Source organism: Haemaphysalis longicornis, unplaced genomic scaffold (assembly GCF_048455015.1).
Source record: "Haemaphysalis longicornis isolate Haplotype H1 unplaced genomic scaffold, Haemaphysalis longicornis Haplotype H1 scaffold_18, whole genome shotgun sequence".
Lineage (NCBI taxonomy): Eukaryota > Metazoa > Arthropoda > Arachnida > Ixodida > Ixodidae > Haemaphysalis > Haemaphysalis longicornis.
In genome coordinates, this window is record NW_027526282.1 from 3,526,104 (window position 1) to 3,544,073 (window position 17,970).

Here is a 17,970-nt window from a genome sequence, read left to right on the forward strand (position 1 = left end):
ATCTGTGCAGTCTTCTTGACCTGTTTTCTCCGGGATTATGAACCAAATTGCCAATTTTCACAATTTAGTAAACTTTACGCTTGCGTTCTATTTCCTCTACCTCTACCCCTCTACCTGGAGATTCGGATATTTTTATGTACTACAAAAAAGCTGCACAGCTTGGTTGGCCCATAATTAAAATAACTTTTCCCTGAAGGACGGAAGAGAGGAGAGAACGACACCGACGTTCTCTCCTTTGTCCCGTCCTTTAGAGCAAAGTTTTTTTAATTATGTACGTGAACCAACTAGCCCAACAATGCACGCTACTCAAATGATTAGCGCACTCAGGTCCTGCGTATCCGTATGGAACGCCCTTCAGGATTGCGGTCAACATTGCACTTTAGACACTAACATTGCCGGTCATGTGACGGCAGTGAAACAGACTGCCTGTGCTGGCTATTGAAGATAGCGAACAATTCTGAAAGGTGTAACTTTTTTTTCCAAACTCAAGATTTATGCAGTCTTACCGCAAAAACTTCAGTTTTGGGACAAATTTGCAGCTATATCTAGCAAAAAATCTTCACCGCTACACTTAGTAGGGAGAGTGTAACATCCTCCCGTGCCATGCCATCACATTGTACACCCTTTCCTCTGAAATTGCGAAATGTCGGCAACACCCAGGCCCACAAACAAAACCCATAAATCATCCCCTCAAAACGCTTGTGCATGTACTGCATTGAAAGTCAGGGAGGCCAGTAGTATCTTTATTGTGGGAGTCATTTCAACAGACTTCATCACACATGTCATCTCACAATTTGCCCAGAAAAACCCGAGGCGTCTGCAGCTGCCATTTAAGGAAGATTGACGGAATGCAGTTGCATGTATGTGAACTTATTGGGCTGTGTGCTGGTGATCAGTTGGCGTGAGCCGAGAACCCTCTCGCATCGAGACTGGCCCCTCTTCTTTACAAAGTGATGGTAACTTTTCGCATTTTCTCATTTTATTTTCTTTATTAGCTTTATTCTTGTTCGGTAATAAAATCCAATGTATATTCTCCAAGTCTGGTTCTAATTCGCTGTTTGTAATTTTTGTACCACAAATACTCCCCCCCCCCCCCCCTCGCCAATGGATGTCCCCCCTTGCAAAAAGGTCTGCGGACGCCCTTGGCCATAGACGTTAACAGAACTTGTTGAACTAGTTGGTTCATAATTGTAATGGATAAACGAATAGGGCGCTAAACCTGGCGCCTGTGTACGTCTCTCGTGTCTTCTTTTGCCTTCGTCCGTTTTGCGTCCTGTTCGTCTATCTACTACCTCCATAGAAGCGCATGAAAACACCAACCTCGAACATCTGCAGGAAAACTTGCAGGTGTTGTTCGAGGCGGACTGCCTAGTTCTAACACAGACGGCAGTATTGTTCGAATTAGCCGTCACGCGTATATTACGTTCGAATCAACAGAAGCTTTCCCTATTTAAATACACATCACTCTGCCGGGCCCACGGTGCCAGTTTGAGTTATTCGTCGGTTCTATTTGTACGACCTCGATTTGAAGAGCTGCGCCAGTACAAGTTAAAGAAAAGGGTTGTATATTTACCCAAGCGCAATGTTTCACTCAAACAGAGCCCCTATTGAATCGCGTAGACATTGCCAACATCCAGTTCTACTAGCGAGAAACTAAAGAGTTGTTCTGGACTAGTCTGCACATTTTATTAATTTTGTAGACAGCAATATTAGATCTGTACCCTTAAGTTGTTAGGCATTTTAACCTATCCACTTCAACCTCCAAACATTGATCGAAGACCAAAGAACCGTGAACGCGACCTAAAATTCTGTTTGTAATATAAAAATGTTATTTTTTCACGAAATACTGTTTTTCTGGGTTTTTTTTTTATATAGGAATACTTGTCATGCTGAACTATTTCGTATGTGGAGAAAACGTGCCAGTCAAAGTAAACCTCCAGGAATCAAATCGAATTTCTGTTTTTTAGTGCGCAAGCACTTTGATGGCTGTTACTGTGGTTTCGCGGCGGCGATGGCGGTTGTAATCCAGCGAGCGAAGACAGACGTAAAACGGCGGAGGAAAGTGCGGCGAAAGTGTGTAGAGGGGAGGGCGGCACGCGCTGCCATGGCGTCATCTCTCTGACTGCCTCCCCCTCACACTTTCTTCAGAGCTGCTAGCTCTGTTCGTGGCTCATCCGAACCACGTGACATTTGCTCTGGAGGTTCAAACACGATTTGCACCAACATGTTCTTCAGCGGCGGCTTCGCGCCACGAGATGACAGCAGAGTAGCGCACGCCGTGCGTTCACTGAGCTCGGAATCACTTCCAGAGACGCAAAAAATATGCCCCGTGACCGCCGCTCACACATTTCGCATTAGGAAGTATAGTAATCGCCAGTGCTTTTTTTTAAGCTAGCCCCTGTGTGATCAATGGGTTCCCTAGTCTCAACTAAACTGAACGCAGTTATATTCACGCATACACTGAGGCATCATTCCGCCATTTAGCTACCAGTCCTCGGAAAATCAAATGTTAAAGTTCGTTTATAACGTTTACGCTTGTGAAGCTTGCACAAATTAGTGCAAGTGCCTTATCACGCGCCTCATGTTTCCGGAGTAGTACCGCAATGCAGTACCGCAATAAATATTTCAATTTCGTTAACCGCAGTGGCCCTGAAAATCCTTGAACTCCCTTCGCATAAGTTTGCTCGATCGCTGCTGCCACCCAAACAAGCGTGGCTGACTATTCAATGTCTGCCTTTGTGCCCGCGTGCAGAAACCTGAATTTGAATTTTCTTTTCTACCTTCTCTTTACAGTGATATCGACTTCATCAAGGAAATCTCCATTTCGACGATGCCAGAGGTACGATTCGACTGTTTAAGGAGACATTTGAGTTAAATCATTTAGGTTTCCCTGATATTTTCCAAGCGAAAATAATGTTGCAACGTTAAAATACCAAGCGCAGCTTCGAAAGGAGTAAGAAAGCTTAGTTTAGTCCTGCCTGAATGAAATCATGCAACTCTTGCACTAGTTATTTGAGTTCGACTACACCTATGCATGGGAGCAGGTACAAACACAAATTACTTACCTATGGCGGTTTTGTTCTCTACCTGGTGTCTGCTATTTTTGGTGTTTTGTTCAGTAACCTTGCCCTTTTATTTGTTCCTAGGGATATCGAAGTGAAGAGGCAGGACATCAAAAGCAGTAAGTGAGCAATACTGAAAAGAAGTTTTATAATATTTATTTCACGCCTGCCACCAAGCAGGCACACACTTAGTGAGTAATTACCTGTCCTTGTAATGTTTTTATACCGTAACAATATCGTGTGGATTCACAGAAGGCAGAACAAACTTCGTTCTTTGAATTCGTAAGAAATTTTTTCTATAATTTGCCTATTCGATTCATCATCATCATCATCATCACCAGCCTGTCTACGCCCACTGCAGGGCAAAGGCCTCTCCCATATTTCTCCAATTACCGCGGTCCTGTGCCAACTGTGACCAATTTATCCCTGCAAACCTCTTGATCTCATCTGCCCATCAAACTTTCTGTCGCCCCCTGCAACGCTTGCCTTCTCTAGGGATCCACTCGGTTACCCTTAACGACCAACGGTTATCTTGCCTTCGCATTACATGCCCGGCCCACGTCAATTTCTTCTTCTTAATTTCTACTAGTATGTCCTTAACACGCGTGTGTTCCCTGACCCACCCCGCTCTCTTCTTGTCCCTTAATGTTACACCTATCATTTTCCGCTCCATTGCCCGCTGAGTCATTCTCAATTTAAGTTGAACCCTCTTAGTGAGCCTCCAAGTTTCTGCCCCGTAGGTGAGTACCGGTAAGATGCAGCTGTCATACACTTTCTTCTTCAAGGGCAATGGAAGGCTGCCATTCGTTATCTTAGAATGCCTGCCGTATGCACTCCACCCCATTCTGATCCTTCTAATTATCTCTGCCTCATGGTTGGGATCTGGGGTAACAACCTGGCCTAAGTAGATATATTGGCTTACCACTTCCACTGCCTCGCCCCCTTTCCCAAACTGCTGTGCTGTCCCGAGGTTATTGATCATTACTTTGGTTTTCTGCATATTAATTTCCAGGCCCACGGTTCTACTCTGTTCACCCAGTGTGGAAAGCATGCCTTGCAATTCGTCCCCCGAGTTACTTAGCAAGGCAACGTCATCAGCAAATCTGAGGTTACTGAGGTTTTCTCCATTAACCCTTACTCCCACCTGTTCCCAATCCAACGTTTTGAATACTTCTTGTAAACATGCTGTGAATAACATTGGAGAGATTGCGTCTCCTTGTCTGACGCCCTTCCTTATAGGTATTTTACTGCTCTCCTTATGGAGGATGATGGTAGCTGTGGACCCCTTGTAGATATTTTTAAGTGCGAATGCACTTTATAAGTGACCCTGAATTCCGGCGACCGCCGTCCGTCCACATAGCAACAGCTGCGGGTGCGCGCGCTCCTCGTCTTCCTTGGCAACGGGGGGAGATGGGCGCGCGCTGCCTGGCCGCTGACATGGCACATACCCACGTGGGGGATTGGCCAGGAATCTCCTCGTCTTCCTTGGCAACGGGGGGAGATGGGCGCGCGCTGCCTGGCCGCTGACATGGCACATACCCACGTGGGGGATTGGCCAGGAATCGGGCGTGAGAAGGGCTAATGCACCCGCTTAAAGGAGTACTGACACGAAATTTCAAAGCTGAGATCCGCTCTAGCAATCAAGTACAGCGACAACACAAATAGGTGTCTGGGCATGGCACATACCCACGTGGGGGATTGGCCAGGAATCGGGCGTGAGAAGGGCTAATGCACCCGCTTAAAGGAGTACTGACACGAAATTTCAAAGCTGAGATCCGCTCTAGCAATCAAGTACAACGACAACACAAATAGGTGTCTGTGAATAAATGCATCTTTCTTTCTTTGTAGTTGTGTGTGTGTGTGTGATCTCTCTTTCGCGAACATTACCGAACCGCGCAAATTCAACTCATGCATTCGCACTTTCACATTCTTCCCCTCGGGGAAATGCGGGGAAATTTTCTAGTATTTTTACACAATGCTCATCGACCCCCTGGTTCCGTAGTGCCTGAATGAGTGCTAGGGTTTCGACCGAGTCAAATGCTTTCTCATAATCTATGAAGGCTATATCAAGGGGTTCCGTATACTCAGCGCACTTCTCTATCACCTGATTGATCGTGTGAATATGGTCCATTGTTGAATAACCTTTACGGAACCCTGCTTGTTCTTTAGGTTGACTGAAATCTAAGGTTGCAGAAATTCTGTGAGCGATTACCTTATTAAGTACCTTGTAGACGACTGACAGTAAGCTGATCGGCCTGTAGTTTTTCAAGTCCTTCATGTCACCTTTCTTATGGATTAGGATGATGTTCGCGTTCTTCCAAGATTCCGGTACACTTCCGTTATTTAGGCATTTCGTATACAGGTTTGCCAGTTTTTCAAGTACAATTTCTCCGCCATCCTTCAAGAGGTCTGCTGTTATCTGATCCTCACCTGGTGCTTTGCCCCCTTTCATTTCTTTCAAAGCCTTCCTTACTTCTTCGGTCGTTACTGGTGGGATGCCTATCTCCTCTGAACTACTTTCTCGTTCAGCATTATCCTGCATGTCCCGGCTACTGTACAGGTCCCTATAGAACTCCTCGGCCACTGTGACTATTTTATCCCTATTTGTGAACACTTTGCCTTGCTTATCTTTAAGTGCATACATCTGATTTTTCCCCATGCCAAGACGCCTCTTCACCGCTTTCAGGCTAGCTCCGTGCTTTACAGCGTATTCAATGCTCTCCATATTATACTTCCGCATGTCAGCTGTCTTCCGCTTATTGATTAACTTCGAAAGCTCCGCTAGTTCTATTCTGTCAGCTGGGGTGGAGGTTATCATGGTTTGCCGTTTCCTAATTAAATCTTTCGCCTCCTGGGAAAGTTTACCAGTATCCTGTCTAGCCATCGTGCCCCCGACTTCTACTGCACACTCCCTGATAATGCGTGTAAGGTTGTCGCTGGCTTCCTGTGTCGTAAGCTCGGCTTCCTCGGTAAGAGCTGAATATCGGTTCTGTAGTGCGATCCTGAATTATTCTACTTTACGCCTTACTGTTAGTTCGTTAATCGGCTTTTTTCGTACTAGCTTGCTACGGTCCCTCCTCAAATCTAGCCTAATTCGAGATCTTACCATACGGTGGTCACTACACCTTACCCTTCCGAGCACTTCCACATCCTGCACGACGCCAGGGTTATCGCATAATATGAAGTCTATTTCATTTTTGTGCTCCCCATTCGGGCTCCTCCAGGTCCACTTCCGACTCTCCCGTTTACAGAAGAAGGTATTCATTATGCGAAGGTTATTCCGTTCTGCAAACTCAACTAGTAGGTCCCCCCTGCTATTTCTACAGCCCAGACCATAGTTCCCAAACGCCTTGTCTCCAACCTGATTCTTGCCTACTTTAGCATTGAAGTCCCCCATAACTACGGTATACTGTGTTTTTACTTTAGCCATTGCCGATTCCACATCTTCATAGAAGCGTTCCACTACCTGGTCGTCGTGGGTAGATGTTGGGGCATAGCCCTGTACCACCTTGAGCTTGTACCTCTTATTGAGCCTAATTACAAGACCTGCTACCCTTTCGTTAATGCTATAGTATTCTTCTATGTTGCCAGCTATGCTTTTATTCACAAGAAATCCCACTCCTAGTTCTCTTCTGTGCACTAGACTACGGTAACATACCACGTGTCCATTTTTCAGCACCGTAAAGGCTTCACCCGTCCTCCTAACCTCACTAAGCCCTGTAACATCCCATTTAATGCCCTTTAATTCCTCGAACAACACGTCTAGACACGCTTCACTAGATAGGGTTCGCGTGTTAAACGTTGCCAGGTTCAGATTCCAATGGCGGCCTGTCCGGGTCCAGGTATTCTTAGCACCCTCTGCTACGTCACAGGTCTGACCGCCGTCGTGGTCAGTTGCTTCGCAGCCGCTGGGGACTGAGGGCCGTGGATTAATTGGCGTATTCATGGGAGGTTTTGGCCGTTACTACACCAGGATGGCCAATCCTGCTCTGGTGAGGGAGTGCGTTACCGGCAATGGTCGCCGGGATCAGGCCGCACCCCAAGCCCCAATGTGCTATTCGATTCATATCACTTTAAAGATTAGGAAAATGCATCAGTTTCTTTCTTTTCAGCCCTGTACGTCTCTGCATGCATTTGATTTTTCGTGTGAGGTATTTTCTACTTAAATTTGGTATAGGCTTCTTCACACTAAATCTCATCTCGTTCATATCATTCATCGCCGCTTCCCTACGCCCACGCTTCATTGAGAGTAGCCCCTGAGGAATGGGCAAACGTACTGTATAAAACCTTATAATTAACATTACCGGTGTGCGCTGAAGGGTCAAAAAACTGCTACTCTAATTTTTTCCGCAGTTTACTGCGACAACTTTTTCAAGTAAAATTTGCGTAGTTAAGTGCGAAAGTTAATACATTATTACACCACTCTACGGGTATCTTCGCACTGATAGCTGGAAACTTACAGTCGCAGTTCAATAAGCATCCATTTCATGTCCGACACTCCTATACAGCCAAATTGAACTTCTGCAACTTGTAAAACTACGAGCGACAGCCGCATTCGGGCTTTCTCCGCCTGCAAGTACGGAGCTTTTTTAAATGCTTGGGTTTTCCCCAACCAGGTGTCAACATGGGGAAAGCGGGGGAAAAATCCCACCAGGGTCTATTCTTTTCATTTGAAAATGCCAGCAACTACAACACACTTTATAATATTCAGCGCCTAGGCGCGAAACTTGCCTCTTGTGATCTGAATTTTACTTAAACGTTGTCTGAATTCTATGTTGGTGTACAGTTGCTATGAGTTCTAAAACTTTCGCAACCTGTCAAAGCTCTGAAAATGTTAGCCTGTGCAGAAGGTGCCACTGCGTTTTCAATTCAGCTCATAAGGTTGGTTCCCCAGTAAACCTGCCAATTTTCATTCACCGGAGATCGTAGATTGCTGTAGCCATTTTTGCACAGTTTGCCGTAATCTGTGGGCTACCTATGGAGGTGGATATCCTGCAGGCAAATGTTTTAGCATTGCTCCCAGTCCAAACTAGTACACTGATGTTCTCGCATTTGTGCTGAGGTTTTGTAGTATGGGGCAGTGCAATTTCTCGTTAAATATTTCAACTATATGTGAGCACTTATTGAAACCACAAAAGAGAACACGTCAACCTTTGATGAGCGCTTATTAAATTAGCGAAAGTATCCTGAACATTCGCGAAACTGTTGTACGGCGAAAGCGGCGCGGCTGGTAACAAAGAACTCTTAGTCTTCGGTCGTCATTGAGTAAAGTGGCATAAACGCCTACCGGTACCTCCAACGTAAAGCAAAAAACTGCGCAATTTTGGACGGCCAGAAAAGGGAGGAAACACGGGACACGCGCAGTCCTGTGTTTCCTCCCTTGTTCCCTGGAGGTGGTGCTAAAGAAAATGAAAGCCGGAAATACCAATCGTGGACCTCAAAGAGAACGCGAGAATAACAAACGTGAAGCTGTGCCTTATGTGCACAAAGCGTCCCACAATTTTAAGAAGGTCATGAAACGGTTTGACGTTCAGGTGGCATTTTCAGCACCGGTCAAGCTAGGCGGGATGTGATCGCGCATCGGAAAAAGTAGCGCTGGACTGAAAGGGTGTGGAAAAAAGCACACCGATGCATACGTTTATTGCTGCACGGGGGCAGTTTAGCAAATACCGCTGACATGTGGCAAGGTTTACGTGCGCCAAACGGAAAGATGCGTTAATGTGACGTTACGAGAGAATGAATTATCGATACAGAACAGCGCGAGTAGGCATCACCCCACCCACTGCTCGGCATGCACGTATAAGCCATGTAAGCCACTCTTGAAGGAGGTTAAGGTCTTGTGTCAGTGCCGTGATAGCCGGGCGAGAGAGATACGCGAAGCGTATTACATAAAAAAGCTGGGTCATGAGTGCGTCAGCGAAACGTCGATGTGGTTGCACAACAGTGAGATGAAGTTTATTGATGACCGGAGTTAGGGTGTTTGGCTTGTTGGTTTTTATTATTGTTATACGAAATGCCATCGGTTTCGTTTTGCGCATGCGCAGTGGTGGTGTTCCGGCTGTACTTATATGGAAAATTTGGTGTTATAAATGTTAGTTGCAAGTCTGCGCCTGCCCTGTGTTTCCTCCCTTTTTGTGGCCGTCCAAAATTGCGCAGTTTTTTACTTTACGTTGAAGATGCACCAACTCGCCTACCAACAAGTTCTTCTCAACTACCGGTACCACATGAGTATAACTGGTAGTCTTCGGTATACAGACAACTTGCTTGTAACCGCATCCTCTCTCACCGAGGAAAGTACCTGGATTTGTTACTGATAACGCCCCATCTCTGACACACGCCGTTTATTATTGTGTGAGCATGGCAAAATTACCGCCTCAATCCGTGTCGTTCTGTAGCTCAGCCAGCAAACGCACACGACCAAAAACACAGTTACGAGATAGCGTGGAGATACGCACGACGTCGAGAAGACGAAAGTGGGAGTATACCTCTTGTTGTTCTTTCTGTCCCCTTCCCCACTCGCTAGCCTTCCCACGCGCTCCCGGGTTGGCCGGTGTCCAACGGGCAGCTGCGGTTCGCGGAGAGGATGAACTTTCAGTGACCTTGCGGCACGTTCGGCGCGCGCCACAATGCGAATGAGCGGATGAACTAGGCTTCCTTGCAATTTCAATAGGTGACCGGTAAAAAGCGCAGAGGCCCATGAGTACATTGTTTTCTCCCGCGGAGTGCCGCCACTTCCGGTTCGGGAGCTCTTCTGGCTTCCCATACGCTGTCGGCTTTCACGCGCGTGTGTGCTTGTTGTTTATCGGTTTTTTACCGGGAAAGAAGACGCTCATGCATCGGGAATTCCATAAATAACAACGATTGGCCCTACTAGGGGTTTATCTAATAGGTAAGCGCCCTGTGACAAATAAACAACACAGGCGCGCTCGTGAAAGCCGCCGGCGTACGGGAGGGCAGAAGAAATCTCGAACCGGAAGTTGCTGGAGCAGACGACGTACCCATGAGCCTTTAAGCTTTTTACCGGTCATCTATTGAAAAACGTTCGACGCAACAGCAATGTTGTACAGTCAGGTTACCTCCAGGTTACGCGAGGCTTAAGTGGTTGCAGCGGCGTTCGAGCATGTGTTTGCGCGTCTCGTCACCCTTTGACAGCGTTGGGACAAGATTCCCTCACATTCTTAAATCTTTATTGATGATCTTCAAATACTTTTTGGAACCCATGTGAAATACCGAAATCAACTTCATGTCTCTAAAAGCTAGGAGAATAGAAATTTATCTGGAAACCACGAAAATCGCATTTAAGCAGAGTCTGGTAGCCAGCCGCAATGTAGCCAAGGTGCAGATTTTTCCCCATTCGTCTAGTCAACTAAGGCTGTTCAGGGGATTGAAGCAGCGACATCGTAAGTTGAACAGGTTCTTGATAACGAACTACATCATTGACGCCAGAAATTGCGTTTTGCAGATTGCCGTATGCTATAACGTGACATTCTTCGTGTAATATATGCGCTGAGTCCATTCTGTACTTTGCCTTAACCGAAAAAAGTGGCTATATATACACGCATCCTTTCTTCTGATAGCTTAATTTCATGTTTTCTCAATTATACCATTATTTGATGTTTTAATAAGCACTCCTGTCTTGTGTCTGTGTCCTCTTACAATTTTCAGGTTGTTGGCTCAAGTCGTGATCTACTTTAAGACGCTGACTTTCGAGAACGTTGCCGCAGTACCGAAATACAACGTGAGTCTGCTTGCATTTTTGCATTCAAGCCTATTTTCTGCTTTTGTTATTGCTACTTGACCTCGGGGGTAAAAACACGAACCAGTTAACAAACCCGTTAGTCAAACTGGTAGGTCGTGACCTGCATACAGTTGTGACAACATGTGAGGGACCTGAAAAAAATATGTTGGTATTATGTACTTGCAACATCAGGTTTTATTTAGGCCAATGCCTCGTTCGTTCTATGGATGCGTAGAAAGTTAGTTCTACTTTATCGCCACAAAGCCCCTTCGGATGAGCCACCTTCACGGGAGTGTACTGTATCTTGTTCAATACGTAAGGATTATTTTGTACGTTATCATTTCTCTCCACTTCTAAGAGGAAATTTCCTGGGCTCTATTAAGCACCATTATTTTTTTAACGCAGCTGGATCGTGTGCTGAGCAGCTTTTGCGGCATCAACGGAATGTACCTGGGCGGTTCCTTCCTGCTGTTCTTCAGCCTCCTCGAGGCGTCCCTCGTTGCCTGCTGGAGCTACTGCAAGGCGCGATGTCGTCGCCCCGCCAAGGCGATTGTGGCCGTGTATTAAAAAATGCAACAGTACTGACGTGAAAAGAGTAATTATCAGAAGCCTACATGTTGTCCTCTTGGACTATATAGCACACCTTTTCAATACCTGCTTTTAAACTTGACATAATACCCACAAACCCAATATGTCCCTCATGTCTGAAGCGTTGATTACAACTGGCAGCCTTCCAAACGTTCCGATTCAAGTGCCCAGTTCTTAAACACCCACCACGCTCTAACAACAGAAAAGCCTCTTACTACCTGTCTATATGTTATATCTGTATAGATTTCTATATCTAGCGGTGAAGAGACGTTTCTTCAGCTGAGTTTGCTGTTTCAAATAATTAATGGGGCAAGACAAGTGCCACCGTTTGTAGAAAATTTAGTTCAACATATCACATTATATCGAGAAAACGTGTTCTCCAAACACAGTGTGCGATTGCACTGCACTGATCGATTAACATAACTGCGCTCTCTTGTCTTGTCTTGTTGTGACTTAACCTGCACATATTATTTTGCTCGGACACGTTTAAAGGGTCCACATGCCATTATCACTCGTTGTGAAGACCGGCTACGATACTCAGTGAATTCGTCATCCACCTGCCGCGGTGGCTCAGTGGCTAACGCGTTGTGCTGCTGAGCGCGAGGTTACGGGTTCGATTCCCGGCCGCGGTGGCCACTTTTCGTATGGAGGCGAAAAGCAAGAACGCCCGTGTGTACGAGATGTCGGCGCACGTTAAAGATCCCCAGGTGGTCAAAATTAATCCAGAGCCCTCCACTACGGCGCGCCTCATCGCTTGCGTTGCGTCGGCGCGTTAAACCCTACAGTCAAATCAAACTTGTCCCCCGCGTAACAATTACTAATAGGGCTTGAAAATGAACATGTAACTTCTCCGCACAGTCGCTCTCTGTAGAGTTTTGTACTGTAGGTATTTTCGTTCTCTTGTACATGTTGCGCTCTGTTTTTCCGAATAAAAATTCACTGGAGACGCCGGAATTGTTCGGGTCTTTTCTATAACCTGTCATTTATCAAGTTCATTTCGGACTGTATTTACGACTATAAACTGCAACTAACTAGTCTAGTTTTTATCTGTTGGAGCGGTAAAACAAACCGTGTATTGCACAAACACTGACTTGTCTTTGAGGGTCGTGCTTGGTGCTTTCCTCAAAATTATCATGCTGTCACATTTTGTGTTTTACGATTACCTGAATAAAGAAACATGCGAAACAAACGCCTTAAGTAAGCTTTCTTGGTGAAAACGACCGGTACACATTGTAGTGCAATTTGCACTAACAAATTTTGCAAAGAGCAAAGGTCATCATGGGGACACAGAGTGAAACCGATGCCGGATCTTTTGTTTCCTTTTAGAGCATGCGCCTTTTTAACGCTAACATATTAAGTGGTATTATTTTCAGGGCGCAGCCCATTGGCACCCGTCTCTGGGCTGAGCCGCGCCGTCGTCGTAACCGAGTGAACGATGGCGAGACCGATTAGTGAAAGATAGCAAAATAGGAGAGTGTCACAAAATTGGTGCAAGCACTCTCCATGGTGGCGCAAGCACTCTCCAAAAGTGTGTGGTGGGGGAGGGGGCAGTATGCTGTAGGGGGATATGTCGCGAAATGTTCGCGAAATGTTCGCGATATGTGGGGGATATGTTCGCCGTGGCGGCGCGAGCCAGCGCTCTCCGAAAGTGTGCGATGTGTGTGTGCGGGAAGGGGGGAGGGGCGGGGGGGGGGGGGGGGGGGGGGGGGTTCCCAGCAATGCACGTGAATTCATGCCGAAGTTCTCGTCGCCTGAAGACGAACGGAACTTACTCCCCACCACGGAAAGCGGAGACGCTCTTTGGGCCAACCACAAGCTGTATAATTAAAAAAAGCGCAGTTCGCTGTTCTTGTCCAGCTTACGAACGAGCTTGGAGAAAAATTTCGCATGCGCTAGTTTATTGCTAATAGTACCATATTAATGCATTTCGCAGTTCCAGAGTTATGGAAGCAGAAGCAAAAGGAAATGCTCCAGGTCGAAGAAGGGCTTTTACCTCGCGCACAGTTGGCCGCCGGGCCCCATATTCATAACGCGGTATTAGTAAAAAAAAAGAAGACAAAATAATGTTAGGTGTTAGGCTCCGAAGCCACGCGTAGAGTATTGTGCATGAAGCAGCGCTTGCATTTAGTCGCTTGCTGCATAATTGTGCATATGCAAACTTGACCAGGAATAGGCCTAATAAAACTATTATACGAACTATCGCAGCGCAAATATATGAAAAAAGAACAAAAATAGCGGTCTATATAACCGTGTTGATCAAAACAATGATAGGATTCATTTTGTCTGAGAGGAACGTAGTTTTCGTTATGAAAACCCGTGCCGTTTTTCCTGCTATGCCAGACTAGTAACCACGGAGAAAGAATGACTCTGGCTAGTAATTGAGCAGTACTGTTTTTATTTGTGTTGTAATATATGTATATAATAATCCTAATTACACTCCGTGCCTTGACCTTTGTCATCGCCGAAGGGGGAGATGGGGGAAGAGAGTTGGAGGAAGAGGGGGGCAGTGAGTGTCCCGACTAAATGTGGTCCTGTACGGCCGCTTCTCGAACCTTTACGAGTAGAGAGACGAGGAACATATTCCTGTGTTCTGTAGACCCTTCGGGATGGGTCCACTCCCGCAGCGTTTGTGGCCTGACTTGAGGAGGAATGAGCGCATGTGCGCGGTTTCTCTGGTCCTTAAAGGCAGGGCAGCTCCATCGCAAATGGCCAAGGTCAGCTACTTGTTGGCTGTCAGGTGATCCGCACTGTTTGCAGGTACCGTCGCCGGGGTGTAGACGAAAGCGTGCCATGATGTGCGGCGTTACGGCAGTGTTCGTCCGAGTGCGTCGGAGTGTAACCGTTGCCTACCAGTTATAACCGGATGGGATAGGGTCATCTTCTTCAGGTAGACGAAATCGAAGCGCTGCACGTCGCTCAGTACGTGCTTTGGCAATAGCTTCTTCGTAGTCATACTCTTGGTCATTCCGTTCATCTTCCAACTCGTCGGGTAGCGGCTCCAAAGATGGAGGTTTCAACGCTTGGAGAGCGGGGAAGAAGTTCGTCTGTCACGACGGAGGTTTCTGGCAATTATCGGGGTTGGAAAAAGCATCTCCCGTGCTGCCTTGTGTGCCTCCTCGTAGCCCGGTATCCCGTTATGGCCAGAAACCGAGCGAATAGTTATTGTGCGGCCGACTTGTCGAAGGTATCTTGCGACTGCACAAATTCTTGCGACCGTACTGTTTTTCCCGGTTGGGGGAAAATCGACACACCGCTCCCAACGGGCGTTCTCGTGCGCGCGTCCGCATGCTGTCGGGGTGAGGGTGGGGGGGATATTTGGCCACACTTACAAGACGACCTTCACCGCAAATTGTTACCGTCTGCAACTTGCCGGGAGGCCTACAGCTTCAGCAACGACAAGGGCTATATTTTGGCAGAATATCAGAATATCTAGCCCCATCTATGGCTCAACTAGGTCAAAGCGGCTGGAACTCTGCTGCCGCTTCCAAATGACGAATGACATCTCTCTTATTCGCTTAAAGGTGCACAAATTCCTAGTTCCGTGACATGCAGCTGCATGTTTATCACTACGTTGGACAACAAGCTGCGCTGCTCCGAATTGTCAAGGCAGAGCGCGTTCAAGCATGCTTTCCACGCTCTCAAGATATAATTGCGGATGCAACACGGGTGCACGCCGAAAATAGATTCAAGACTTTCCTCCATACGATGCACGAGCCCCGACTACAGATCTTATTCATGCGCTACCCACAATTTCCGGGGTGGCCCACGATTGCAGTGCCCGTTTTCTCTCTGGAACATTAAAAAAATTTATATGAGTTGTCTCCCGTTTCTTCTCTTGAACAACTGTGTTGCTTGCTTGCCGCTCCTTTTGTCCACCAGTATCAGCATTTTGCCTCCATCATTCCCATTACATTTTCTTTTGCAGAAAACTTCGGCCTTCTTTCCTTTCCCACTCTGTTATACAACGCGTTGAAAAGGTGGCGGCATGCGCGGAGAGGCGGAGAGGGTGAGAATTGCCGTGTGTGCGTCCCTTAATGCTTCGCCAGAAAGCGCTCCGAACACAGGCTACTGAAGCCAAAGCCGCCACCGGCTAGACTGACATCACCTATGCTTGCGCTCTATCGGTCTCTGCTCTGTAGCTGAATAGGTGACCGGTAAAAAGCGCAAAGGCTCATGGGTACATTGTTTTCTCCCGAGGAGAGCCGCCACTTCCGGTTCGGGAGCTCCCCTGACCCCCGTACGCCGTCGGACCTTTTTAATTGCGATAGATTGCCCTACGGCATAACAGGGAGGTTTAAAGGTACAACATTGTGCGCGTGTTCATGCTCATGCATCGAGAATTCCCAAAATAATAACGGTTGACCCTACTAGGGGTTTATCTGACAGGTAAGCATCCTGTGACAAATAAACAATACGCGCATACGCACCTGAAAGCCGCCGGCGTACGGGAGGGCAGGAGAAATCTCGAACCGGAAGTGGCGGCCCTCCGCGGGAGAAAACAATGTAACCATAAGCCTTTGCGCTTTTTACCGGTCACCTTCTCGTGGATGAACGGAAGAAATTTTCGCCTACAGGCACCATCTTTTGTTCACGCAATAATACACTCGCACTCCGAGCACTTCGTATAAAAGAATGTCCTCGTGGCAGTTCCGAAGAGTACTCTGTGTCCTTCCACTCTGTGGAAGAGGATGACCAGCGAAGCTGGGCACAGTTCAAGGAGTGCATAAATGCACAGGATTGCGCGGGTTTGTTTGTTGTAATTTGCGATTGAGCCTACTTCCTAGTTCATTAGTTTAATGAAACTGTGAAACCTGGAAGGATTCGAGTTTTATTCTCGCGGGCAAAAATGAGGCCGCTCATTTCCCTCCCGGGTCGCAGGCATATTACTGTCTGTGTAACACACCAATCCCAAACCGCTTGACCACGGAGGACATCGGTCAGGTCGCGTTGGGGCGCGAGACGTCCTCGTCGAAATTTCCTACCAGCACAACCAAGTGAACCCTGGCTGCGCCTGCACGAACCACTGAAAGCCGCCATGGCTCAGGATAGCCTTAAAGTTCAAGAGAGTGAAATGCTGGGCTTGTTGGTTCATAATGTATCAAAAAACAAACCAGCGGCAAGAACACGCAGGACAACAGAAGGAGGGACACAAACACAACGCTGGAGCCTTAAAGTTCTCCTGGATGGCAGTGCGCCACTACGCCGACACAAAGCCGGTGGACAGAGCGGCGTCGGGCCACCGGCTCGCACCCGAGGTTGAGGCGTGCTGTTTTGTTGGGAGTCTTTGGGGCATGCTTGAGAGGTAGCGCCGAAGTCAGAGTGGTGTTGAGTCAAGGCGTGCTCATCGGGCTTATTACAGCCCTGCTGAAGTTCTTGGGCTGGTGTCACACATGACGGCCTGAGCAGACTGTCTTTCTTCTTTCCATCTGTTCTTCTTCACTGATTGAGAGAGAGAGAGAGATAAACCTTATTTTGAAACCTGTGTCCAAAGGACTGCTCGGCTTCTTGGTTAGGTTACAGGGACTATAGTCCTGGCTATAGTCCTGGCTATAGTCCTGGCTATCTATAGTCCTGGCGGGTTTTTAACGTGGTTCACAAGCGTGGTCCAATAGAGCTCCTCAAGCTCCTTAGGGGCTGTGACCCATGCCTCCCAGCAAGTAGGGCGCTTTGTGGCAGGAATTGGTTGCACGCTAGCAACACAACACATACAACACGACATAGACGGGCTTCCAGGCACACCAAAATGCTCACACTGCGACCAATACCCCGACAATGAACACACCCTCTGGACGTGCCCAAATATACAAAGCGCCCTGATATCTCCACTGATTGAGATGGTTACCATGGTGCTGATGCAGTTGTCATGAGCGTGTGAATAACGTTCACAAGCCAATACAAATTTTACACGCTGATGCTGCAGCGGGGTTTATATCAACCTCAGCAGAAAGTTGCGGTTTTGCTCAGACCCATTTGAATGCCTAAAGTGAGTCGAAATCTTCTCCACATTATGAGCTCTTCAACTACAAACATGATCAGTATTATTATTGACATCGCTGCGATTACTCGGACTTGACACGTGCCCAGCAGCCAGTGCATACAAAGCCCACTAGAGGAAATTATACTCATAACGCGAAACGAACTGAGCTAAACAGAAACAAACACTTACCTAAATTTTCTTTCAAGCAACTTGGCTTCGGCAATTCCATCCCGTATGTATGGAAGCAAGATCTCACTGTATTTAAGACTTTGAAAGTAAAAGACTTAACAAGCGTGTAAAACATGTCATATGTGCGAGATGCATTGCGGAGCGCAGTTTTCTGAGAACTCGAGAAAATCGGGCGAAAATAACGCTGTAGCTCCTAGACTCGGCGGTGAGCATTTTTTTTTTTTCTGCGGAAGTTTGCTTTTCAGCATAAGGACGACCACATGTACAGATACACTCAGGATTCCCTAAGAAATCGGAGCAAGTGTACTTTCGGTAGCCAAACATTAGAGGCGCTGCAGTCAAACTTCCGCACGCAGCAGTGCAGTGATCCCGATGTCGTATTGGGGGAACAGGAAATCGTGCACTTGTTTTTAAGC

At 47.0% G+C, this 17,970-nt stretch overlaps 1 protein-coding gene across 1 annotated transcript; it reads left to right on the plus strand.

Annotated features, from left to right (window-relative positions):
• Nucleotides 1-9,238: 9,238 nt before the first annotated feature.
• On the plus strand, nt 9,239-11,400 carry LOC144166627 (uncharacterized). The gene is made up of 3 exons (XM_077696168.1): nt 9,239-9,279; nt 10,728-10,800; nt 11,206-11,400. The coding sequence occupies exons 1-3, from the start codon at nt 9,239-9,241 to the stop codon at nt 11,365-11,367; spliced, it is 276 nt and encodes a 91-aa protein (XP_077552294.1). The 3' UTR covers nt 11,368-11,400.
• The last annotated feature ends 6,570 nt before the right edge of the window (nt 11,401-17,970 follow it).

Excerpts from the sequence above, each read along its gene's own strand:
- LOC144166627 (XM_077696168.1), top strand. The coding sequence starts at position 9,239 with ATGCACCAACTCGCCTACCAACAAGTTCTTCTCAACTACCG. Across the intron at positions 9,280-10,727 it reads CAAGTTCTTCTCAACTACCG|GTTGTTGGCTCAAGTCGTGA; the intron begins GTACCACATGAG and ends TACAATTTTCAG. Across the intron at positions 10,801-11,205 it reads CCGCAGTACCGAAATACAAC|CTGGATCGTGTGCTGAGCAG; the intron begins GTGAGTCTGCTT and ends TTTTTAACGCAG.